The sequence below is a fragment of the Oncorhynchus nerka genome, linkage group LG3, assembly GCF_034236695.1.
Source record: "Oncorhynchus nerka isolate Pitt River linkage group LG3, Oner_Uvic_2.0, whole genome shotgun sequence".
In the NCBI taxonomy this organism is placed as follows: Eukaryota; Metazoa; Chordata; class Actinopteri; order Salmoniformes; family Salmonidae; genus Oncorhynchus; species Oncorhynchus nerka.
This window is the reverse complement of record NC_088398.1, coordinates 20,519,115-20,544,473: the sequence shown is the minus strand read 5'-3', so window position 1 is coordinate 20,544,473 and position 25,359 is coordinate 20,519,115. Positions and strand designations below refer to the sequence as shown.

Below are 25,359 nucleotides of genomic sequence, written 5' to 3'. Positions count from 1 at the left end.
CTCACTCCCACCTCCCTCTCTTCCCTCCTCTCCATCCCTCCTCCCTTTTCCTACCCTCTGCCCTCCCCTGCATTAATTCCAGTATGAAAGGAGAGTATCTCACCAGCGGTCACACTAGAGGAGGCAAGCAGCCTCACAGCACATTCTGACCCTCACACACAGGCTTGGAGAGAGAGACCGAATCAGCACCTCACACACATTGACAGAAACTGCTTGCTCCAGAGCGAGGCCCTCTTTACTCAACCAGCATCACTATCTGTCCTCTCTCTCTGACATGGAGCTCCACAGCCTCCGACACCACCACAGCCACCGGACCGACAACAAGCTTCAGATGCTGAACCTCAACCAGCGCCTGGAGACCTACCTGGGCCGAGTGAGGCTGCTGGAGGAGGAGAACAAGCTACTATGCCAGGAGCTCCAGGCCCTGAGGGTCAGTGGCCAGGGGGGGCGGATGGGCCTGGAAGACAAGCTGAGCCTGGCCAGGCAGGAGGTGGAGGAAGCCTGGAGGGAGAAGGACCGGGTGGAGCTGGAGCTAGGGAGTCTGGGTGAGGAGCTCCAAGTCCTGGGGCTGCAGAGACGGTCGGAGGCGGACGCCCATGGGGAGGTGAAGAAGAAGCTGGCAGACAGCAGGAAGGAGATGGAGGAGGAGAAGAGGGCTCAGATCTGGTTAAGAGAGAAGGTGAGCCAGCTGGAGAAACAAATCCAGTTCCAGATACAAACCCACCAGGAAGATATTGCTGGCTTCCAGGCTACACTAATCCAAGTCAGACCTGCCCTGCCATCCCCTCCACCCCAAACGGGCACCCAGCTTCCCAGCCTCCAGGACCTGGGTGAGGAGTACTCCCAGATGGCTGTCAGGGCGTGGCATGAGGCGGCCATGGTGTTTCAGGGCCAGGTGGACAGCCTGGACGAGTCTCTAAACCAGGCCAGAACCCGGTTGGCCCAGGTGGGCCAGGAGAAAATTGAGAGCCAGCTGAAACTTCAGGCCCTGGAGAATGAGCTGTATTCAGCCCAGGATAGAAGGCAGTGTCTGGAGAGGAGTGTGGCCAAACAGAGAGACATGCAGAGGCAAGAGACACAAAACCTGCAGGTAAGAACAGTTAAGTAGCCGACCTCGATCTTTGCTGTGGGCATATTTATGGGTGTGGGTTTATTCATGTCAGTATCTCATAGGTAACTTTGTTATAACAGTGTCATTTTCCAATGCAATCATCTAACAGTATCAATTAGATCAATCACCTGAACCTGAACTGAGCCATAAAATTGAGATTCCTAACCATACTATTAAATTACATATTGAATGACGCTTGAATAATCATACATTCTTTCAAATGTCTTGAGTGTGTTGTTTGAATGTGACTGCTGTGTGGGATTTAGGACCTTCGAATGACTTCAGTCCAAAGACAACTGACAATGTGCTTGTTGTGTATTTTGCCAGTTAATCGAGACAGCTAAAGCTGCTTCCAGTTGAGCAAACCAAAGCCAAACAAAACGTTTGAAATGTCAGTCATAGCAGAACGTTTTTCAAATGGACATGGCCCAAAATAGAAACAGGAACAATATGGTAATTTTATGAAAACGCACAGAGGTGTTTTTGCCCAAATGAATCTGATGATATCTATGACGAAGAAACTCACCAACGCAGTATCGCTTAGAAGGCTTATATTGTGCTCCCTTTCATTTGAAATGCTAATGAAATGTTTGGACAGAAACAACATATTGGGCTCTGCATAGGCTGGGGCTCAGGGAATTTGTTCCAGGTCAGCATTTGTCTAGAAAGGTCAAAAATCCACACTGGGGCCCAACCATAAGATGCAGGGAACACAACATTGAACATTCTATGTTCTATGCTGGGCATAAGCTCTTGACATGGGGCCAGGAACTAGAATTCAGTGCCTTCAATACATGTGCTATTGTTCATGTGCTATTGTTGGATGACATCAATGCTATTTCTAATCAATTCTCTTCCCCTTTCCTGTTCCCCAGGCCCATCTGAAGGTGTTGGAGATGGAGAAGGGGGCGCTGGGAAATCAGATTGACACTCTTCTGACAGAAAGTAGGGGTCTGATGCAGCTGAAGATGTCTCTAGGCATGGAGGTGGCCACATACAGGTACGGTACATGTCACAGTACATATATCAGACGCTACAGTACCTCCCTCATCATACCTTTAGCACTAATCTATATACATTTTGGGCCAAATGCTAAAGGGTAACTAGTGAATCATGCATTAATGTCAATTGGAGCTTTGCTTGAAAATATTACTTACATACAAGGATCTCAAGTTGGACTTCAGTCTTAACTTGTTTTCCTTGTCTGTTTTTCTTCACAACCACTGATCTGATAGACCATGGCAGGTGAAAGTGTTATGATGGCCATCCATCCAATTATTTTACTCATCAGCTGTAGAGGGAAAGGAAACGAGGGGAGGAAGCCATGAAAGACCATTGGTCCACAGCCAAAGGTGATCAGAGGTTGTGTCATTTTTTTATCTAAGAGAGGCGTGGGAAGGTTCAAATAAAAGGGTCACCTCAAGTTGGTTTGAACATGCTCTGATGAAACAGATGAAAAAGAGACATATCTGCAAAAAAGCCTGTCGATCAGAATATGAAAATTGAGGCAAAATGTCCCACTCATCCCATCTTCACTAATATCTTCCCCTTCTTTTCCAAGAGTTATTTTCCAAACATGTTCTTTTTCTTTTATATACCTTTCCACCGATATGTGAGAAAGCCGTCATTATTAGCCCCATGTCCATGCTGATTTAGACATCTAGTTTATCAAATTCAAAGATGGCCTTTCAACTGGAAGTTCAGACTGAGCCCCATCACCCCTCCCCCTGTGAGAATGTGGAACAATATGTAGATGCCCAAGGCCTGTTGTCCAATAGGGCTCAGCCGTCTGGCCTAAAGGTCATCCCCTTGAAAAGGCCAGTCTCGGCTGTCTTGAGCAGGGTAACTTTATATGGGCCTCTAGAGTGGCGCCTTTCTCTTTCCCCTGGTCTCTTCCCCCTCCATAGTGACCCCAAGGTATCAGCAGGGAATGATCAACGTATGAGATATGTGTAAACAAACTTCTTCTTCATCTGATGAGGAGTAGGAAGGATCGGACCAAAATGCAGCGTTGTAAGTGTCCATGATCATTTATTATATCAGGACGTGACACTATGGGAGTCTAGAGTAACAGGAACAAGAGGCAGGGGGAGAAGCAGAGAGCAAGTCTCAAAGAGATTTGCTAAATGTGTCAAATTCATATTTTCTGCACCTACACAGTGCATCCCAACACGCAATAGAACACATTGAGCAACACTTGGAATGGCATGCTGGGATCATATTGGGATATTCATGTGCACCAGTTTATAAGTATTTAAGATGATTGTTTCATTAGAGATGCTGGTTTAAATGTGTGTGTGAATGGGCATGGTCCACATCTGTGAATGCAAATGGTATTCATTCTGCTTGGGCTAATCAGAATGTCAGGGCGTGCATGCCTGTATTTTAGGCTGTGAGTATGTGAGCGGGGGAATTGATGGTAGTGGTGTGCACTGCAGATGGCTCGTCAATGACAATGTCGTCCCCACATTTCAATAACAACAATAACATGTTGGCAACAAAAGCCCTCCCACTTCACTCCTCTGACCCCGCCCTACGACACTTATTTCAGAAAACCCCCTAGTATGGCCAAACTAAAATGATCTTGCTTATTCGTCACATTAGTATTCAAGCTGCTTCTAACCAGGACATAAGATTTTCTAGATAGTGGTGCAAAACATATTACATCACTTTCCCTTCATGAATCCTTCTCTCATTTGTCTGTGTCTGTTATTTTCCTTCAGAGCTTTACTGGACCATGAAAGTCTGATGGGGGATTTCTCTTCAACAGATCAGCTAAGGAGTACCTACACATCTGGTAAAGGATCACTTCATGCAGAAATCAACCAGCTATATCAGTGACTGTGTTGTAATACAACATGATATTGATAGGCGTCAAAGCCATCACCTCCATGACATGTATTCCTGTTACTGTATATTTTTACTCAAAACCAAGAGATAGGAGAGTCCTGACTCTGTATTGTACTGTATATAATCACATTAGACCAAAAAGACCGGGGGATGGTGTGGGTTGGTTAGGGGGCTGAGCTAGACGCTTTGTGCTCTGTAACACAAGCTACCTAAGAGGGTCCCCAAAGGTCATTGAGCCATATGGCTTTGCTTTCCGGTAATTCAGACTGGAGGGGAAGGAAGTCATGATCAATATTTTTCCATTACTGTCTAACCTCAGGAGAACATGTCTCCTAATATTGCCTTTGGGATGGGATTTCGAGATCTGTCAACCTAAGATAAAACTGAAGACATTTTGGAATAGGCAGAGATTTGCATTCAAAAAGCAATCAAAGCATTGGTGAATGTTTCCTGGTATTGTCAAGATTACTGTCAGTGTCATTTCAACTTTATTGATGTCTATCTATGATAGTCCCTGGCCTGTGGCCTACCCATTACCATTATGCATGGTCTACCTATTCAATAATCTTCCTATGTCATTCACAGATGGAGTCCCCAGCTCTCGAGGGGTTAAGCAAAGCTTCCAGACACAGCTGGCTACCAGTCACATGATCAGTCCCTTCTCTACCATTCATAGAGCAAGCCCACAATCCAATGTAACAACGATGTCCGCATCACCAATCTGGACTCAAAACCAGGTAACCCTGAACGAAACACCTGAGAGTTGTCGAAAGACAGAGGAAGAGCATGTTGACTTTGACGTAGGGTCCAACCGGCAGGTTATTTGGTCAACGCCTTACCCCAAAGTACCACAGGATGGAATTTCAGTTGACCACTTCAGACCCCAAGATGTCCATGAAGAAGTCAACTATGCTGAGCCTCTCTCACCTCCCACTGAAGAGGCAGGAGCTGATGTTGTATCTTGGCTTGGTTCTGACCATAAGGAACAATCCATGTGGGATTTAGAAAAGGAGGAAGAGGATCAGAACATAGTCAGAACCTGGGTTGCTAAAGACAAACCAGTTCTAGAACCTGCTATGTGTCACCAGGTTGAGATCAGCTTCAGTATGCCAACTGTGTTCAGCACTGATGCTCAAGAGCTCTACAGCCCTTCAGTGAGCGATGAGAGAGCAGGTTCAGTGACAGGGGCACATTATGCTTTCTCGGCGAATGATGATAATGATGTACCTTTTGAAATGTCTTCTGAAAAGGAGGAACCTCTACTAGATCTGCCTTACGGTCCCATGAATGCATTGGAGGAAAGAGATCTTGAAACAGCAAGGAAAGACGCTGAATGGGTGGGGAAAGAAGGCTTGGAGTCTGAAACTAAATCAGTGCTAGAACCTGCATTTGAGACCTTCACAAGCAGTCAAGCTTTTGAGTACAACAAGCCAAAAGAGTTCAACCAAGAGGACAATATGTCATATGCATCTACTCAAGCCTCCCACGGTTCAGAAGAGGCATTTCACCACGTTAAAAGTGTGGAGGAAGATGTTATTAATCTCACAAAAGAGGATGATGAAAACTACATGTCTAAAAAAGATGAGGAGCAATTGGAAGATGAATTGCGCCCCTATGGGTATGGTAAGGATGATTGTGAAAGATTGGCAGGGTTCTATAACGAAAATTGTGTGACAGAAAGAATCGATAAGTTCAACCGAGAGGCGATTATCTCATATGAATCTGCTCAAGCTTCTCACTGGTCAGAAGAGGTATTTCACCATGTTGAAAGACTGGAGGAAGGTGATATACATTTCACAAAAGGGGATGATGAAAATGATATGTATAATAAACGTGAGGAACAATATGCATTGCACCCCAATGGGGATGTAAATGATGAATGGGATAGAGTGGGAGGATGCAATGAAGAGAATGGAATTAGAGAAGGAATGGATGAAGGAAAGGATCAAGAAGGAAAGGATCACATGAAAGAGGAAGAGATGTGGAATAACAGAGAAACCCAACCAAATCAGTCTGATCAAGAGCATATACCTTCAAATGTAGAGAAACTGAATCAATTTGAGCAAGAGCATATACCTTTAGGCAGAGAGAAACTGAATATATCCGACAATGACAAAGAGGATCATGATGAGGCAAACTACTGTCAAAATACTTCTGTTTCGTGGAGGGTTGAGCTAGAAGGTGACAGCTACACTCAGGACAACACACTGGCCGACACACACCCCCTGATCCGTTACAAGAGTGATGAGACGGATGTCAACACTCAGGCTTCACACATGGGCGAGAGTGACTCCAGTGATGGTGAACAGGACAGGGAGGTATGCCAGACAGGATCAGGCACCTGGGGCGAAGGCAAGTCCAAACAGTTTGACACCATGGAGGATCTGTATGAAGAGTCAGAAGGGGATGTCATAGATCAGGAACGTAACATGGGCTCCACTCACCAAGAGGACGTGGATGCTAGCCAAACAAAGGAGCATGCTACACAGGAGAACGATGAGGAGAATGCAGTAGATCAGTTGATTCAGGAGGCAGAAGAGGAACAATCCTATGAGGAACTTACAGAACCTGGAGAGTACTCCATGATGTGCTCTGATGAGGACAATAATGAAGAAAGAATTGATAGATTGGTGGAGCAAGAGTTAGAGAATTTATCTATATCCAGTTACAGTGAACACTTTAATGGGCAAATGATTGAGAGCGGGTCAGTACTGAGTCTTCAAATTGTGTCTCTCACTGAACTTTCCCAGACACAAGACATATTATACAGTGAGGAGGTAGAGCAGATACACTCAGAGAGACTGAATCAATCTGAACAAGAGCATACGACCTCAGGCGGAGAGAAACTGAATCAATCTGAACAAGAGCATATGACCTCAGGCGGCGAGGAACTGAATCAATCTGAGCAAGACCATATGACCTCAGGCGGCGAGAAACTGAATCAATCTGAGCAAGAGCATACGATCTCAGGCGGCGAGAAACTGAATCAATCTGAGCAAGAGCATACGACCTCAGGCGGAGAGAAACTGAATCAATCTGAGCAAGAGCATACGACCTCAGGCGGCGAGAAACTGAACCAATCTGAGCAAGAGCATACGACCTCAGGCGGAGAGAAACTGAATCAATCTGAACAAGAGCATACGACCTCAGGCGGTGAGAAACTGAATCAATCCGTGCAAGAATATATAAATTCAGGCAGAGAGAAACTGAATCAATCTGAACAAGAGTATATACCCTCAAACGGAGAGAAAATGTATCAATCCGAGCAAGACCATATACCCTCAGACGAAGAGAAACTGAATCAATCTGAGCAAGAGAATATTCCTTTCAGCGGAGAGAAACTGAATGAATCTGAACAAGAGTATTTACCCTCAGATGGAGAGAAAATGAATCAATCCGAGCCAGGGTACATAACTTCAGGCAGAGAGAAACCGAATCTGTATGCGCAAGAACATATACCCTCAGGCAGAGAGAAACTGAATCAATCTGAGCACGAGCATATACCTTCAAACGGAAAGAAACTGAATCAGTCTGAACAAGAGTATATACCCTCGGGCGGAGAGAAACTGAATCTATATGAGCAAGAACCCATACCATCAGACGGAGAGAAAATGAATCAATCCGAGCCAGAATACATAACTTCAGGCAGAGAGAAACCAAATCTATATGCGCAAAAACATATACCCTCAGACAGAGAGAAACTGAATCTCACAGAGCAAGATAATATACCTTTAGGCGGAGAGAAACTAAATCAATCCGAGCCAGGGTGTATAACTTCAGGCGGAGAGAATTTGAATACATCTGAGCAAGAGTATATACCCTCAGGTAGAGAGGAACTGAATCAATCTGAGCCAGAGTATATACCCTCAGGTGGAGAGAAACGGAATCAATCTGAGCCAGAGTATATACCCTCAGGTGGAGAGGAACTGAATCAATCTGAGCCAGAGTATATACCCTCAGGTAGAGAGGAACTGAATCAATCTGAGCCAGAGTATATACCCTCAGGTAGAGAGGAACTGAATCAATCTGAGCCAGAGTATATACCCTCAGGTGGAGAGGAACTTAATCAACCTGAGCCAGAGTATATACCCTCAGAGGTTATGTATTCAATGACCTCTAGGATTCGAATGACACCTGAACACACATCTCTTAGAGAAAGTTCAGCAGAAATATCCAAAGCAGAATATTTGGCTCAAAGTAATGTCTTCAGTGAGGAACTGGGAACTGAAGCTATACCAGACAAAATAGAAGGACAGGATGACCAGAACCTTTCTATACTGACTCATGAAGACTTTACTGAAAGCCATTCTATCCACAGCAGTTTAAACAGCAGGCCTGAGAGTCAAACCAACATGAACAACTCGGATATAGAAGAGTCCAACAGCACAGATGATGAGTCTCCAAATGCAAGCCAGTATTTGCAACGTGCCAACGAAGCAAATCTAACTGCAGATCAGGTAGACTTGTTAGATGTGGCGGTCTCTCACTATGAGGATTGCAATGCTCTTATAGAACATTCTGCAGAGGAGGTCACTAGCTATCAGGCAAGTCATGAATGTCTTCAGACAGACAAATGGGAAGTCTTAGAAAGTCAAAACAAACACCTGGAATCTGGAGATCCTTTTGCAGGTCACAAGAGAGACTCGGAGAGATCATCCAAAACTGACAGCAAAGGCCGGGACCTCCACAGCTTCCTCAGCTCTGGTGTACACAGCAACTTCTGGGGTTCCAATCTGGAAACAGGAGCCTCCTATCAACCGGACGAGCCATATGACCATGTGACCAAGCTACCCAATCAGAACCTAGCCTTGGCTGATAACCTATCCTGGGTGGATTTGGAATCCACAGGCGGCCAATTGGAACATGAAGATGGACAGTGACACACCTAAAGCTTCCACCCTTGAAGAAGAGGACAAACAGATGCCCTCACAGGTGAAGCAGCTGGTGTGTAGAGATGTAGTAGAGGGTGTGAATGTTACTTCTGAAGGTTCTGAAGATGAGGGAGACTCCAGGTCATCTGGGGAAGAATAGGAACAATTTCAGCATGGTTTCTATAAGGAGTAAAGTAGAAGTAAAAAGTGTTATTGAGAGTGTACTACTATTTACACTTTACAGGCTTTGAATATGAGCATTGATTCACATTGATCCTTACAGTGAAAAGTAAATGAAAGGATAATATGTCACAGAATGTCATGACAATTCAGTGCTCTCTGGAATCCTTGGGATGTTCCTACCCTAAACCCCAACCTTAACCCCTACCCTACCCTACCCTACCCTTACCTTAACCCTAAATATAACCATAACCCTTACCTACACCATTTCAAATGTCAACTTCAATGGGGTAGGGACGTCCCAAGGATGCGAGATAGCACGGACCGTCAAATATTTATGCTGTTTTCAAAAACCAAAGTTGTGCCTTGGTGCACACCCTGCTGACACTAACCACCAGTGTACCTACTCCATTTCAAGACATTGAGGGCCATTTTTGTAAGTTTTACAAATGTATGTTTGAATAGCCATTTTTCTATTCTTTGGAGAACAAAAGTAACTTAGTTAAAAACCAAATAAAGGACATTTGAAAGTCAAAGCATTCTTGATTTGATTGCACTGATTGAAGGAAATCAATTAGAGAAAAACCCAGGTATTTCAATGCACAAGACCTGGGAGCTTGTTTTTCTAGTGGCAACTTTTATCTTAACATCGTAAGCAAGTTTATTTGATAAGGACTCCAGTTGATATATACAGTACCCTCAGAAAGTACTCATTCCCCATGACTTACTCCAATGAAAAGTGTAATTTATGATTATAATTTTGAATTACAACTCAAACTCTACAAGCAGCCGTGCAGTGGTTTGAAATCCTAGAAGAACAGCTTGCCTTCATTTTAATAAATATAACTAACAGACAATGAAACAACATGGTGCCATATTAGCTATGCTTTGTTAACGATTACGGCAAAAAAACACTCGTGTTGTTTATTGGCTAGTGTTCTCTGTAGAAATGCACACAAAAAATGTACATGGAAAAATAAAACTAATTGACAAATATGTTTATAATTGTATATTTGCTTAAGAACTTTTTATGACTTATTTCATGATGCAGTTTTGATATACTCTACATTGAAATATTTACATTTTATAAATAAAGCTTTTGTAAAATTAAGGGAGAAAAACAAAGAAATATAAACAAATAAACACACTCTGGTCCATTATAAAAAAAAAAAATTAAAAATTATTTAACAAGGCAAGTCAGTTAAGAAACTGTCAGTTATTTTACAATGACGGTCTATTATCCAGTAGTCTCTTCTGATAGAGAAAAGACTAGCGCACAACTGGTTCCGAGAATAAATATCCAGTGTCTTGACAAAGCTTGTTAAAGACAGAGGAAAGCATACCCTTAGACCAGGCCAAGAAAACAGCTGGCTTCTCCCTCAGCATCTATCTGTTTCCTCTGAGTATTACATTAAGTACATTGAGTATTACATCATATGTATATACTGTACTCGATACCATCTACTGTATCTTGCCTATGCTGCTCTGTACCATCACTCATTCATATATCCTTATGTACATATTCTTTATCCCCTTACACTGTGTATAAGACAGTAGTTTTGGAATTGTTAGTTAGATTACTTGTTGGTTATTACTGCATTGTTGGAACTAGAAGCACAAGCATTTCGCTACACTCGCATTAACATCTGCTAACCATGTGTATGTGACAAATACAATTTGATTTGATTTGATTTGATTTAAAGTGAGTGAGACCCAGGGGCGGTGTGGGAGGGGAGACTTGGCACCATCCCAGCTTTACTGACCTCGAAGCAGGCTAGCTAACAAAGCCGCACTGGGCCCTCCATAACAAACAACCATCCCATGGGAAGACCGAGGGAGAAAATAGGCAACAAGGAACAATGGATGACCTCCCCTCACCTCCTCCTCTTCCCACCTCACGGCCTTCTTTCCCCCCTTTCTGTCATTCATTAGTCAGTCTTCAGAACAATGGTGTCTATTTTAGCTGCCGGTTGCCTGCTCACTGCCCAAGTCTGTGCAATGACTGATTGAATAAAGGGGGAAACCACAGCCATTCACAGAGAGAAGGGCTGGGTGCTGGAATGGCATTACGGCAGCTGTCTGGCATGCTCTTATTTTCTAACGTCTATGGCTCCTACTCAGCCTTGTAACTAGCTATGACAATACAACTTTATATATTCAGTTTGGGGAATAAGAATAAACTAACTAGGTTATTTCGGCATAAGATGATCTACAGTTATATAAAATAACAATACTTATTTAAATAGATGTTGTGGATGGACAAGCTATTTCTATCCCAGGAACACATGCCCAGTGCTGTTAATAGAAGAATAGTTTCCCGACAAACAGCCAGGATGACCACATCTGATGCAAGACGCTGAAAGTGCTTGGTCACTATGTCCGGCTGCGACCAGAGGCTCCATTTCATCTGGGCCTTTCTGGCTAACCTGGGGGGAGGGGCTCAGCTGCAGGGCTGGGGTGTGTGTGTGACTTTGACACAGGAGGGATGTAAAACTATACCAGCTCTCTACAGGGAGTGTGTTTGTTCTCCTTCGACAACCATCTGTCATCCATTATCCCCTTTCTATTGATTTACTCCATGTGACGGAAGACCTGTAAAATCAGACAGAGGAACGGGTGGCTCCTTGATAGGCCTTCATTTTCTCTTTTGTTCTAAATGTACGACTGGCCCACCCCCTGTAAACAATGGGCTATAAGGAAGAGAAATATGTTATACGTGCCATGCTGTAAACAGAATATAAAAATATATTCAACCTGATGCATATACAGTATGTACTCGTTCTATTAGACTCAAATAATTGTATGAATACATCACTAAGGACAAGTGCCACTTACAGTACCAAGGACAGACAAATGACAAAGCACTTCAGACAGACGCTTCTGACAGGGTTTCAGCTGCTATCTCACAACCACATCAGCTGCTCCAAAGAATGTGTGAATCATTCTCACATAAAAGGTCCCCTTATGACGAGATAAGGTCAGGTCTGGCAATCAGCAACAGGGTAACAGAAATAATCACACGCGCCCAGCCAATGACCTTGATTGTAATAGAGTATAAGTTGTTCTAAAATGTGCAGTCGTCTAATGGTAACGCTGATATGCAGGAAAGAGACAGTCAGGCTCTTGACCCCTAGCTCTAAAAGAAGGGTGTATTTATTATGGTTATGAATATGAGTTTGGCCTCACTGACAAGAATCTGAATAATGACAAATATGTTTTTTTACTGAACAGAAATATAAACGCAACATGCAAAGAATTTCAAAGATTTGACTGAGTCACAGTTCATATAAGGAAATCAGTCCATTTAAATACAAATCTATGGATTTCACGACTAGGAATACAGATATGCATCTGTTGGATCAGAAAACCAGTCAGTATCTGGTGTTTCCACCCTTTGCCTCATGCATCGCGACACATCTCCTTCGCATGGAGTTGATCAGGCTGTTGATTGTGGTCTGTGGAATGTTGTCCCACTCCTCTTCAATGGCTGTGCGAAGTTGCTGGATATTGGTGGAAACGGAAACACGCTGTCGTACACGTTGATCCAGAGAATCCCAAACATGCAGTGGTGGAAAAAGTACCCAATTGTTATACTTGAGTAAAGATACCTTAATAGAAAATGACTCAAGTAAAAGTGAAAGTCACCCAGTCAAATCCTACTTGAGTATAAGTCTAAAAGTATTTGGTTTTAAATATACTTACGTATCAAAAGTAAAAGTATAGATCATTTCACATTCTTTATATTAAGCAAACCAGACGGCACCGTTTATTTGTTTTATTTTTATGGCTAGCCAGGAGAACACACCAACACTCAGACATTTACAAATTACGCATATGTGTTTAGTGAGTCTGCCAGATAAGAGGCAGTAGGGTTGACCAGGGATATTCTCTTGATAAGTGCGTGAATGGACCATTTCCCTGTCCTGCTAAGAATTCAAAATGTACTTTTTGGGTTTCAGCGAAAATGTATGGAGTAAAAAGTACATAATTGTTTTAGGAATGTAGTGAAGTAAAAGTAAAAGCTGTCAAGAATATAAATAGCAAAGTAAAGTACAGATACCACAAAAAACGACTTAAGTAAAAATACTTTAAAGTACTACTTAAGTACTATACATCAATGCAAATATGCTCAATGGGTGACATGTCTGGTGAGTAACTGTGCAATGATAATGATGTTTAATCAGCTTCTTGATACCTGCCACACCTGTCTGGTAGATGGATTATCTTAGCGAAGGAGAAATGCTCACTAACAGGGATGTAAATACATTTGTGCACAAAATGAGAGAAATCAGCTTTTTGTGCGTATGCAACATTTCTGGGATCTTTTTATTTCAACCCATGAAACATGAAACCAACATTTCACGTTACGTTTATATTTTTGTTCAGTGTACATATTCGGATGCATATTTTGTCCACACTGATGCAGGAGCCAGTGGATTATTTTATTTTGCCTCGAGACAGCCGGATGGTACCAGATGCCCACTCTAATCCAATCAAAGATGACCCCCTGTGAATTCACTCCATCAGTTATATACAAGCAAATGTGGCCATGCATAATATTAGAGCCACACCCTGGCTCATCCCTGGCCACGTGATAGGCATTAGAGTTAGCAGTGTGGTTAAGGTTAGGTTTCAAATCAGATTGTATGACTTTGTGGCTGCGCCAGCTAGTGACCACTCTGCAGAGCTGCCTCCAGAATAAGATTCATGACAAAAAACGCTAACCTGCGAGATATACTTCCTCAGACTGAGTGGTCTCGATTATAAATGATTACTAGTTGGCCATTGTCACTGGAGACAGAAGTGTGTGTCTGTCTGAGACATGAGCTACACAGGACAGAACAGCTGCCACTATGGTCAACTGTCTGGAGGAGGGGACAATACACCCCCACCTCATCGCTCCAATCCTCTCGTCTCATTACTTCATCTCTCTCATTTAGAAAATTGGGACGAAACATGGTATTATTTATGAAGCATTTGTTTACTGTCCAATGATGATTAAGAAACTGAAATCTTGCACTGCTTTAAATAGAGATTATGTCAGTGGAAAGGTTATCATGCAATGAATAGATGCCTCAATACAACATTTCTCCATGAGAACTCCCCCAAGTCTCTCCTTCCAAGATCATTCGACTTTCTCTTTTCCTCCCATGACAGTTATGATTTACAAAGAGTCATTTTATATTAACGTTTTTGTTTTATTAGTATTAACCTTTGTCGCTATGTCATTCAAATACCGTGGCATAGTCTCACATAACATGCAGTTTAAGTCAATTAAGTTGATCACTTTGCTTACGAAAAATGTAATGCTTTAAATGTGATTTGATATAGTAAATGATTTCTAGAAACATTTCCATTTTTGAAAACTAAAGAAAAACCAAAACATATTTGGCTTAGGTTTATGGGCTGTAAAATAATTCAGTAGATCTGAACACTTGATAATGATGACCAAAGCATTACCAGCACATGTGATGACATCTTATAGTAAGAATAGATCACTCCACTTCACATATCTCTGGCAATTAATGAGCAACTCTCTCAACAGTCCCATGTTTTATGTCACTTACCAAACATAGCTGATACATCACGTTTCAGAAAACTTTTTTCAGAAAATAAATTTGTATTGATAAATTATCAAACTGTTCCACATTCCACATCCACATTCTAATGTAAATCATAATAATAACAAACCAAAACCTCTTTGTAGGTCAACTTGTCTATTTAATATATAAAATACAATAAAACATACGCAAAAAGGGAAGGGTAAGAAGGGACAAATGGATACTTTGGTACAATAACAAACACTTTTTTGTAAAAGCAGTATAGAATTTGTAATAACATATCAGTGCATACTTTATTTATGAAAATATACACAAATTGTATATCATTCTCCAAAAACAACAAAAATGTTAATTTTTTTATATATTTTTTTACAACGGAAATCAGACTAGCCGAACACAATATATTAACTATAATTTATTAACTTTTTTCTTCAATTTCTATTTTATTTCTGTGTGATGTAAATTCTTATTGATATTACATTTCATATTTATTTTCTATAACATGATTCATTCTTTTTTTGTGTTATGCCCATGCATTGACATCTTTGTGTCTGGTCGGAAATAAATTAAATGTGTCTTGTCCCCACTTTACTATGTGTAGACTAAGTTTTATACATTTGACTAAAGATTGCAGCATTGTATTAAACTTGTTTACCACCTTCCATGATCTCACACGTACTAATATTACTACAGCCGTTTTGTTTTATGTCATAAATCGTGCAATATTTGTACACCATTTGAAGAAAAAACAAAATGAAAAATGAAAACAAAAATATAATATTTATATATAATAAAATAAATTCAAATAAAACAAGATTCCTAACCTACACAAAACCGCAAAAAATAAAATAGTCTTTTCTATATCATCATTACAATTACCATTGATGGTCACAATAATGATAATATTAACAGTAATAATAGCAATTACCATAGAACAATCATAATAAAAACAGACAATAGAACTGTCACCAGCACAAATTAACACTGGAAAGTGAGATTCTCTAAACATCATTCATTATACATGGGAGATATGGGGGCGCAGGTTAACTATTGTCATGACGATTGTCTTTTCATTTGTGATTACAGTGACCCTTAGTGTTGTTCTGAGATAATGTCAGGGCTTTATGCAACACATCGATTGGCCAATGTCCAGAGTACTAACCAACCATCTCCCCATAGTCTGCTTCCACTAGTGACCATTTAGTCTAGTTATGAAACATCGCTTCATGGCGTGTGGCCCTATTCAAGACATAGCTACCATTTTGATGAAAAGAAAAACAAACAAAAAACATCAGGGTCAATGTTTTGTTCAAAGCTTAGGACACAACAGTCTTACAGTCCAAGGGTGTGCGAACATGCCGGCAGTCGTGATAGCTCGCTCTCTGCCATCCGTCTCTAGACGATCGTCTAGACTCCTGAAGAGTCAGGCTGCACAATCCCTACAGCAACAACTACAACGATATAAAACAATAAAGAGCTAATGTGAGGTCATTTGAACAGAGTGCAGAGTATATGTGAGTATGGTGTTTGAGTGTGTGGAGCAATGAGCCGTTTTGGCAGAAAATTGATAGTGGTGGAGGTCAAATGAGAGTGAGATGGACTTGTCTTTTAAGTCACGGGTAGGGAGCGAGTGAAATGCTGTAATTAATTAATGTGGCCAGGGAGGTACTCTGGTCTAACATAATGCACAAGGGATACTTGTCTGGCTAATGTGTTTGTATGTGTGTGTTGGATGAGTTTGATGTGCCTGAGGACATGCAGACATGACTGTCCCATTCTGGAGGACACCTGGCTTTTAAAGAGAGGGGGCATTTTGGGGGCTTGGGGGGAGGAAGGGGTTAAAGTGCGCTCCATCAGAGTACTAACCACTGCTCACTCAAACAGTCCAATCCACTGCTACTTTCCATTCTGTCCCTCTAGCACCCTCACTTGGCTTTGCAACGTAGTACACTAATGTACACACAAATAGAAAGACAGATCCACTGAGAATCAACACATTGGCTTTTAGGGATATCCTGCTGAACATATGTGAACATATATTTCTATATACAATCCCTGTCGTCTATCGTTTTCTCTGCATCGTATGCAGTTCATCCCTTACTCTCAAAATCTACTATCGCTGCTGTTATATATATATATATATGTTTACCCACAAAAAAAACAATATCCCTGCTATACAAAAGCCATACAGAAGGAAACAGAACAAATTGCTTATATACACAGTTCTTTGCTTTTTCTCTCAGTTTACATCTCTTATTCAGAGCCTTCTGAAACACTGGCATTGTTTAACAAAAATACTTTTCGTGTGTGAGTGCGGATGGATTTGAGCGTGGAAAAATCAAAAAAAGTCAAGAAGGTAGTAACAAAAAAACTTTACACAAAAAGAGCATTTGAAATAAATATCAAAAACAGGAACACACACGTAGAATCTGAAGTTGATCTGTAGGTATCTGTAGCATGTGTCATAGAGCTAGTGCAGCCCATCCCTGATAAAACAGTATTTGACCTAGATAAGGTATCGATGTTTCAGATTAAACAGCTATTTGCATGGTTCTGATTAAATACCTGGCTAAAACTAAACAAAACAAGGATCGTCCACTTTAGAACAGTGAATCCTGTCTTATCAAATGGTGAATTTGGGGTTCTTAAATCTAAATTAGAAATGTTTATAGAAATGTAAAGATGGCTGATGGACAAGTCAGACAGAGAGAGTACGTAATATTCCAACAAAACCGTTTAAATCTCATTCACCAATCTCATACTCTTTACAAAAACACCAAAAGCTGGATATAACAGTACCACTGGGCAGATACAAAGAAGTGGATTCATTTTGGTTGTCATACTGTTTCTCAACAGAGCAGTGCAGCTGGACTAGAGACCTACTGTGGATAAATGACAGGAGGATACCAGATGTGTATTATGTGATGTAGAGGGTAAACAGAAAACCCAGCAAAGCCAATAGTCAGTCAATAGTCAGTCAGTTTTCTAGGCGCTCTCTCTCCCTTCAAAACGAAAAGGAGACAGAGCCAGCTTGAACAAAAGAGAACTCATTCTAATCCTAATCTTGTCCAACACACTATGTTGACATGTAATCCCTGGTTTGGTTACTCTGCCCCTATAGAGGGTGCATGTGTGAGAATATGTGTGTGTGTGTGTGTGTGTGTGGTACAATATAGGGTAAAACAGTATGCAGCTTGTGCGTCAATGCATACATTTGTGAGAGAAAGTGTGTAAGAGCATGCGCAAATGGGCGTGTCCGGTGCACGTGTGTGTGTGTTTGTGTGTGGTGGAGGCATGTGTGGAGGTCAGCATTTACTGTACATACGGTAAATAGGTGTGGGGTGGGGGGGTGTGAGATAGAGGGGGCATCTCTCCCCTTCACTCCCTTGTTCTACACATCTATGTTACCCAAGTGTCCAGTCTCATTCTCTTCACGTTGGCCCCCTCCTGCTCCTGCTGCTCCTGCGTGGACGAGGGCCTCAGGAGCCCCATGGCCGAGGAGGCCCCTCCCTGGTGGTGGAAGTCCTGGGCCCGCCCCTGGGCCCCATCGTCCCGGTCCCCCTCGTAGGAGCTGCCATTGCTGCTCAGGCTGCCGACGGGCGAGCGGCCCTGCAGGGTGGACGGCTCCAGGCGCAGGGCCCCTGGGTACTGGCCTGACATAGGGGCCCCTGTGATGGTCACTAGGCCTCCTCCTCCGCCACCTCCGGCTGTGGAGCACGGGGTGCTGCGGTCGCGGTTGGGCGACACGGGCTCCGACTTGATGCTGATGTTGGGGTTGGTGTTAATTGTCAGCATGGTTCCCTGAGGTAAGTGGCCTACCGGCCTGGAGGGACCGAGAAAAGAGAGAGAAATGGTGAGACGTGTGCTGACATCTGCTGGTCAGCCAGGGTAACTGCAACACTCCTTACGAACACACATCAACATCACCATGAACATCACTTTTAACACAGGAGCCCAGACAGGGACCTGCTCAACAGCACACAGTGCAGTAAGCGCTGATGGAACATAGAGTCAACACCTCCACACACTAGGTGGAGGGAGGGGGTTGGGGGATCCTAGAAAACAAATGTGTCAACAAATTGAGTAGCGGAAAAACAAACAGAACCTTGGAGAGAAAGAATATAATTGTTTATGGGAGTGGTAGATAAGTGTCCCTTCTATGGACTGCGTAGGTCTTCATTTCTATGTGCAGTGCTCTGTGTTCCACCCTACACCCTGGGCTGACAGCTCATGTTTGGCTAATTGCTAACGACAGGTAATGTTTCACTGCTAATGTTTTAGGGAACAAAGTGTCATGACGTAGCTTTTACAAGAGACTACAGGTTGATGGACTGAGGTTAGACAAATGAACAGATACGCAAACAGACTGGATGAAAAGGCCACACGGAAGCGCACGGTCCACAAGCCATGCAGACTGACTCTGGATTCCAAAAGACCATGCCTTGTGCCATGTGTCCACAATCACTTTAATCTTTTGCATTTAGTAACTCATGCAATTGTACCCAGACACCTCCAACAACACACCCCTCCAACAAGTCCCATCTGTAAATTCACACAGCCCTCAGCACCCTCCCCCTCTCTCCCACACCACCCCCACAATTGGAAAAGCCAACAATCACTTCAATCAGGTCACCCTTAAAAAGGTTCAACGCAGCCGTTTTTATCTCAATATGAAATCATTTCTGGCTAACAATCAAGTACCTTCCTGTGATTTTGACTATTTGAATTGAAAACAAAGAAACAAAAATAGCTTCTTAGCAAAGAGACATTTCTCATGAGTGTAGAGGGGAAAACTGAAAACTAGCTGTTATTGGCAGAGAGGATTGGAATTATTTTATTGGTCTATTCACTAATTTACCGCCTGGTGATGACACCAGGCAGGCCAAAACTCCATCCCACAAAAACAGGCTGCCATTTTTTCCCCAAAAGTATTTTCAAACAGCTCTTACACTAAAAGGGTATATCATCATTTTCACGGTATTATCCCAACCTCAGTGTGGAAATATTCAGTGAGCTCCAAAGTATTGGGACTGTGACTCATATTGTGTTTTTTTGGCTCTGTACTCCAGCACTTTGGATTTGAAATGATACCATGAGGCTAACCTGTCAAGCTTTAATTTGAATGTATTTTCATCCATTTCTGTTGAACAGTTGAGAAATTACAGCACTTTTTGTCCCCCCATTTTAGGGGACCAAAAGTACTGGGACAAATAAGAATAGAATATATTTCTAAACACTTCTACATTCATGTGAATGCTACCATGATTATGGATAGTCCTGAATCGTGAATAATGATGAGTGAGAAAGTTACAAATATCATACCCCCCAAGAATGCTAACCTCCCCTGTTATTCTAATGGTGAGAGGTTAGCATGTTTTGGGGATATGATATTTGTAACTTTCTCACTCATCATTATTCACGATTCAGGACTAAGTGATCATTATTCACCATTCATTCAGGATGAACCATAATCATGGTAGCATCCCTATTAATGTAGAAGTGTTAAGAAACATATTCTATTCTTATTTACAATAAAAGTGACTCAAATGATTGGTCACAAAATAATGTGAAACACAACCAAAACAATGATGTTATCATTGCATGCTAGGAATATGGGACCAAATACTAAACTTTTGACTTCTTTAATACACATAAGTGAATTTGTCCCAATACCTTTGGTCCCCTTAAATGGGGACTATGTACAAAAAGGGCTGTCATTTCTAAACGGTTTACCAGATATGGATGAAAATGCCCTCAAATTAACACTGACAGTCTGCATTTTGTCACTGTATCATTTCAAATCCAAAGTGCTGGAGTAAAGAGCCAAAACAACAAACAAAAAGAATCACTGTCCCAATACTTTTTTTTCATGTTTTTGACTGCACTGGGCCTTTAAGATAGTGTACTTATAGGGCACAATGACCCATTCATATTATTTTATATATTCACAATTGCACAATAAAAGATGCAAGAATGTGATTCTGTACCCTACAACACACACACATACTCTCGCTCATGTCCACACTCACTCACTAAACCCTTGACTGTGTTACTCTGCCTCTATGTGCCACTTTATCAAGTGTAAGCCCGGCATTATGGACTTGTACAGGTAGATGGATTATAGTGCCACAAGGGTCCTGTTGCTATGGAGAACAAAACGAACAGAGTCAGCAGGCCGGTGACAGTGATGAAGGCTCGCTCTTCAGGCTAGCTCAGGGCGCTAACACAGCTAGTGTAGTCAGAAGCACATGGTTACAATACAGTACAGTATAGTGCCGTTTCCCAAAACCTGGTCCAGAAGGACCATTGTGTGCACAGTTTTCACATTAAACCAATCTCTCAATAAATTTGCTTAAACTGAGTTGATAGTGAGTTTCATGGATGACTATTACCAGCATCGCCATATGGAGTCTCTGTCAAATAATTATTGGATCTGGTTTTAAATGAAAACCAGCATGCATGGGGGTCCTCAAAGACCAGGTTTGGGAAACAGTGCCATGCTGTGTGGCTAGTTATACACTGAAGATAGAAGAGGCTGGTGGGAGGAGCTATGGGAAGATGGGCTCATTGTAATGTCTGGAATGGAATTAATGGAACGGTATCAAATACATCAAACATTTGGAAACCACATGTTAGACACAGTTCCATTTATTCCATTCCAGCCATTACAATAAGCCCATCCTCCTATAGCTCCTCCCACCAGCCTCCTCTGACTGAGGAGATATACAGTACCAGCAGAGACCCTCTTCCCTGCCAAATAGCAAGTTTGATTGAGAGGCCATGCTGTAAAAGGAGGGTAAAAAAGAAAGTTTGAGAAACTAACACAGGGAGGGTGATTCAGAAACCTGCACTCCATTGATGTACATAACAGACAGCCCAACAACTTGGCTAAATCATTTTACATTCAAAATTTGTCAAACATTGGGTATTCATTTACTAAATAAAATGTAATACATTTTATTTTATCAATTCTATTATTTTTCCCTTTCCTGCAATGTAGTGTAATCAAGCTGGAGTGGATGTGTTGACACAATGATTCCCTATCCGGTTGTCTGTGCAAACAATCTATTCCTTGAGGATAAAGGAGCTTTCTCTGAACTAAATAGGATATTATGTGCACAGCACACAAATCAGCAGTGTGTACTATTTGTTTCTGTGTACATTGTAAAACATGCGTAAGGTAGAGACATAAAGGTAAGCCTTTCCCCTGAATAAAACAGCTGGAGACAGGGAGAGGGAGAGAGAGACAGAGACAGACAGAGAGAGACAGACAGACAGAGACACAGAGAGAGAGAGAGAGAGAGAGAGAGACACACAGAAGTAGACACAGAGAGAGAGTGAGACAGAGAGAGGGAGAGAGAGGGAGATATTGAAAGAGACAGACAGAGAGCGAGTTAATAGTAAGACGGATAAGCAAGGTAATGGCAATAACTGCCACCTGTAAACTTACTGAGGTAGCGAGTTGTGTGTGTGCACCATTTCTCCAATGCAAAAGGACATGTCCTTAATGCAAGGACAGACAGACTGACAGACAGACAGACATGTTCTCTAAACAGGAAGCATTTCTCCAAAACCCCTTAAAACTCCTCAACTCAGATCCTTTATCTCCTGAATGCATCAGCTGGCTTCTTCAAACATAGAGACCAACACATCCTGCAAGGCTGAAGGCAGCAATTGACGTGTGGAAAACGATTCAATAAACAAGTAAACAAGTCAACGCGGGAAGGCTAGCGGGACACCCTTGACACAGCATTAACATTTAGATTGGTGTGCTAGTCAACAGGTGCACGCTAGTTGCAGTGAGTCTTTACAGGAGGCTCTGGAATGACTGGCCACTCAGTGCAAGAGAAGGAAGGGGAGAAAAAAACTGCAGAAATCATTTCTCCCTCGCTTCTCACGGCGAATAACCAGGGCTGACAGGGAACGCGAGGCTCGCAGTGCAAAACCGTCAATCACCTTTGATTGGAAGTGTCTGCTCACTGCGGCTACCGTGCAAGGGAATAAATAACAGAAACAGTGGGACTATACGCATAGCCTATGTAATCAAACGCTTGTGTGAGAGAACAAATCGTGGGAGGAACTTGCTCTTCAGGGCAAAATGAGAACGGTTTGTTCAAGTGCCTTACTTTGAAGCAACAGTTTCACTGATCTATATGAAGAATGGATGGGTGAAATCTGACTATTGATCTTACTGTCAGGCCATCCAGGTGATATACAGATAAATAGACCTGTGCTTCAAGACAAAAAAGGAGGACTACATTACTCATTCTTGGTGTGTGTTTGGGTGTGTGTGTGAGTCAATGCTGTCCTGTGAGACTGAAACACACAGTGCGGGGCGGCTGCCATATTCCTGCATATTTCTCTCTTTGGGTCCAACACTCAAAGCCTCAGAAACAAGATATTATACAAGGGTTTGGCCGGCAGGGATGTCCTTGTCCTATCGCACTCTAGCGACTCCTGTGATGGGCCGGACGCATGCACGCTGACACGGTCGCCAGGTGTATGGCGTTTCCTGCGACACATTGGTGTGGCTGGCTTCCGGGTTAAGGGAGCAGTGTGTCAAGAAGCAGTGTGGCTTGGCAGGTCGTGTTTCGGAGGACGCATGGTTGTCAACCTTCGCCTCTCCCGAGTCCATACGGGAGTTGCAGCGATGGGACAAGACTGTAACTACCAATTGGGTACCACGAAATTGGGGAGAAAAAGGACTCAAAATTAAAAATGTAAATGTACAGTGTAAGTTACATGGAATCTAAACTGTTATACCTTCATTATGTTCATCAGAATTGAACCCGACCTGAGAGCCGCACAAACTTAATTTGATACGACAGACAGGAAAAGCATGACGATAACCACACATGTAGCGCTAGATGCTAATTCGTTCACCTCAGGTTAGCAGCGAAATTGGAGATGCAGTTAGCCATCTCTCCGTTCTGTTTCTCTGCGCCCCACATGCTGTGGACAAGAGGGGGAGAACAAACAGGCGGTTACATACAGCTACCCCGCGGCTAGCCTAGCCGCCACAATCACAGAAACCTGCATTTAGCTCTAATAATGCCACTAACGAGACAAAGCTGACGGCTAATGAGGATCACTAGCTAGCATTTGCCTTCAGCAGGTGGTCAACGCACACCTAAACCTAAAGTGCTCTTGGATCCACGTGGGGAGGTTAAGGGAGAGGGAGTTATTTAGGTTAGCCCCTGACATACTCAAACTCAAAGTGGAGGTACATGCATACCAGAGAAGGCTGGTGGGAGGAGTTACAGGAGTACGGGTTCATTGTAATGTATAGAATGGTATCAATGGAACGGAGTCAAACGTGGTTTCCATATGTTTGATATGTTGGATACCATTCCATATATGCCATTCTAGCCATTACAATGAGCCTGTCCTATTATAGCTCCTCTTACCAGCCTCCTCTGATGCATACTATACCATAGCTAGTGGATACCAGTGACGGTCAGAGGTGTTCACAGTTTGGGTCTTTATTGTAGCTAGCAACCATGCTAAGCTGCTCTTGAGGAAAAATCCTTAATTTCATGTCAAATGCCATTGACGCACGGCTTTGGTGAGTCAGAATTGTTGATGAAATTGTGTGCATACAGTAAGTGCATGTGTGTTTAAGGGCTATAGTACAGGTAGGTACAGAGGGATGGCATGGTAGAGTAGTTACTACTAGATTGGTCACGTAGTTTTGGGAAAGGGTTTTGGGTTAATTCTCTGAATCTCACTGCCCTAAATGCCGATATCTGCGTTTAGGGCAGTGGGGACCCAATTTTTTCAGCTAGAGTTTCTGGGGACCTCATTTTTAACCCAAGAATTTCTCCCATCCCACCTCAAATCAAGCGACACAATGTTCAAATCTAATGACACAACCTTCAATGAATTGCATTTTCATCTCTTATCAAAATGAAAAGAAACCAATAAATACATTTACTCAATAATAGTTTTTTTGTATATTGTTCCACACAATAATCTATACTCTTAATTTTATTATTATTATTTACATTATTTGGGGGGTGAACCCACTAAAGTTCCCCCGTGAGCCTACAAGGGGTCGTGACCCCGACTTTGAATACCACTGGTTTAGGGTGCAGCTAGCCACACTTATGTAGCTAGCTACACTCATACAATAGGGTAACCGGTGAAGTGTACTTACACCAAGTTACTGAGTGACGCCAAGCTAATCTGTTGTTGTTGTTGTTGTTGCTGCTGTTGTTGTTGTTGCTGCTGTTGTTGTTGTTGAGACACTGCTGGTTGCTGTTGCCAGGTGGACATGTTGCTAGGCAGCAGCCCTGATGGCGTGAATGTCTGGAGCGCAGTGAGATCCGCACTTGTCAACTGGTACTCTGAGATGGAGGGAAGGGGAGGGAGGGGGAGAGAGAGAAAGAGGGAGAGAAATACTCACACATTGATCAAAGTGAATATGCATAGGATTCACTTATAGTGTTAAATTGTGCTCCTTTCTGCCTTTGCCAATTAGGGCAATTACAGAGCAGACTGACAAAAAGAGAATAACTGAATAAACAAATCAAAAGTATTCACCCTTGTGTTTCTATCATCCACGGGTCCTAATACACTTGCTTTAAGACACACTACAGACATACAGTGTGTGCCCAATTGCCCGAGAGCAGAGAGTACCCTTGTCCTCTTTCACTCACCAGTGTTGTAGGTCGTCTGCATGGCGGAGAAGGGGGCTAGGAGACTGGGCGTCGCTACGGAAACCACTGGCGTGGACAGGTTCCCTTGAGAACCACCTAACCGCTGAGCATTCTGGGAAGACAGAGGA

The 25,359-nt window shown here is 42.5% G+C and overlaps 2 protein-coding genes across 12 annotated transcripts in view; one reads left to right on the top strand and one right to left on the bottom strand.

The window, feature by feature from the left end:
• Nucleotides 1-96: 96 nt before the first annotated feature.
• On the top strand, nt 97-8,927 carry LOC115104072 (nestin). Its single transcript, XM_029625253.2, has 4 exons — nt 97-1,090; nt 1,987-2,111; nt 3,835-3,908; nt 4,547-8,927. The coding sequence occupies exons 1-4, from the start codon at nt 275-277 to the stop codon at nt 8,839-8,841; spliced, it is 5,310 nt and encodes a 1,769-aa protein (XP_029481113.2). The 5' UTR covers nt 97-274; the 3' UTR covers nt 8,842-8,927.
• A 5,785-nt stretch (nt 8,928-14,712) lies between these two features.
• The window catches only part of LOC115104036 (myocyte-specific enhancer factor 2D homolog), a 78,848-nt gene continuing 68,201 nt past the window's right edge, over nt 14,713-25,359 (bottom strand). For 7 of the 11 annotated variants that reach the window (XM_029625190.2, XM_029625207.2, XM_065009575.1 and 4 more), the window contains 5 exons: nt 25,232-25,343; nt 24,730-24,919; nt 23,457-23,525; nt 21,306-21,356; nt 14,713-18,396 (listed from right to left, as the gene is read on the bottom strand). In XM_029625190.2, coding sequence (XP_029481050.1) covers nt 17,973-18,396; nt 21,306-21,356; nt 23,457-23,525; nt 24,730-24,919; nt 25,232-25,343 — 846 coding nt within the window. In that variant the 3' untranslated portion in view covers nt 14,713-17,972. The remainder of the gene's footprint in view (nt 18,397-21,305; nt 21,357-23,456; nt 23,526-24,729; nt 24,920-25,231; nt 25,344-25,359) is intronic. The other 4 variants (XM_065009606.1, XM_029625240.2, XM_065009602.1 and 1 more) reach the window with 2 other exon arrangements.

Bases quoted from the DNA above. Each gene is read 5' to 3' on its own strand.
- LOC115104072 (XM_029625253.2), top strand. From the start codon at position 275: ATGGAGCTCCACAGCCTCCGACACCACCACAGCCACCGGACCGACAAC. The intron at 2,112-3,834 runs GTACGGTACATG...ATTTTCCTTCAG, and splicing joins ATGGAGGTGGCCACATACAG to AGCTTTACTGGACCATGAAA. The intron at 3,909-4,546 runs GTAAAGGATCAC...TGTCATTCACAG, and splicing joins AAGGAGTACCTACACATCTG to ATGGAGTCCCCAGCTCTCGA.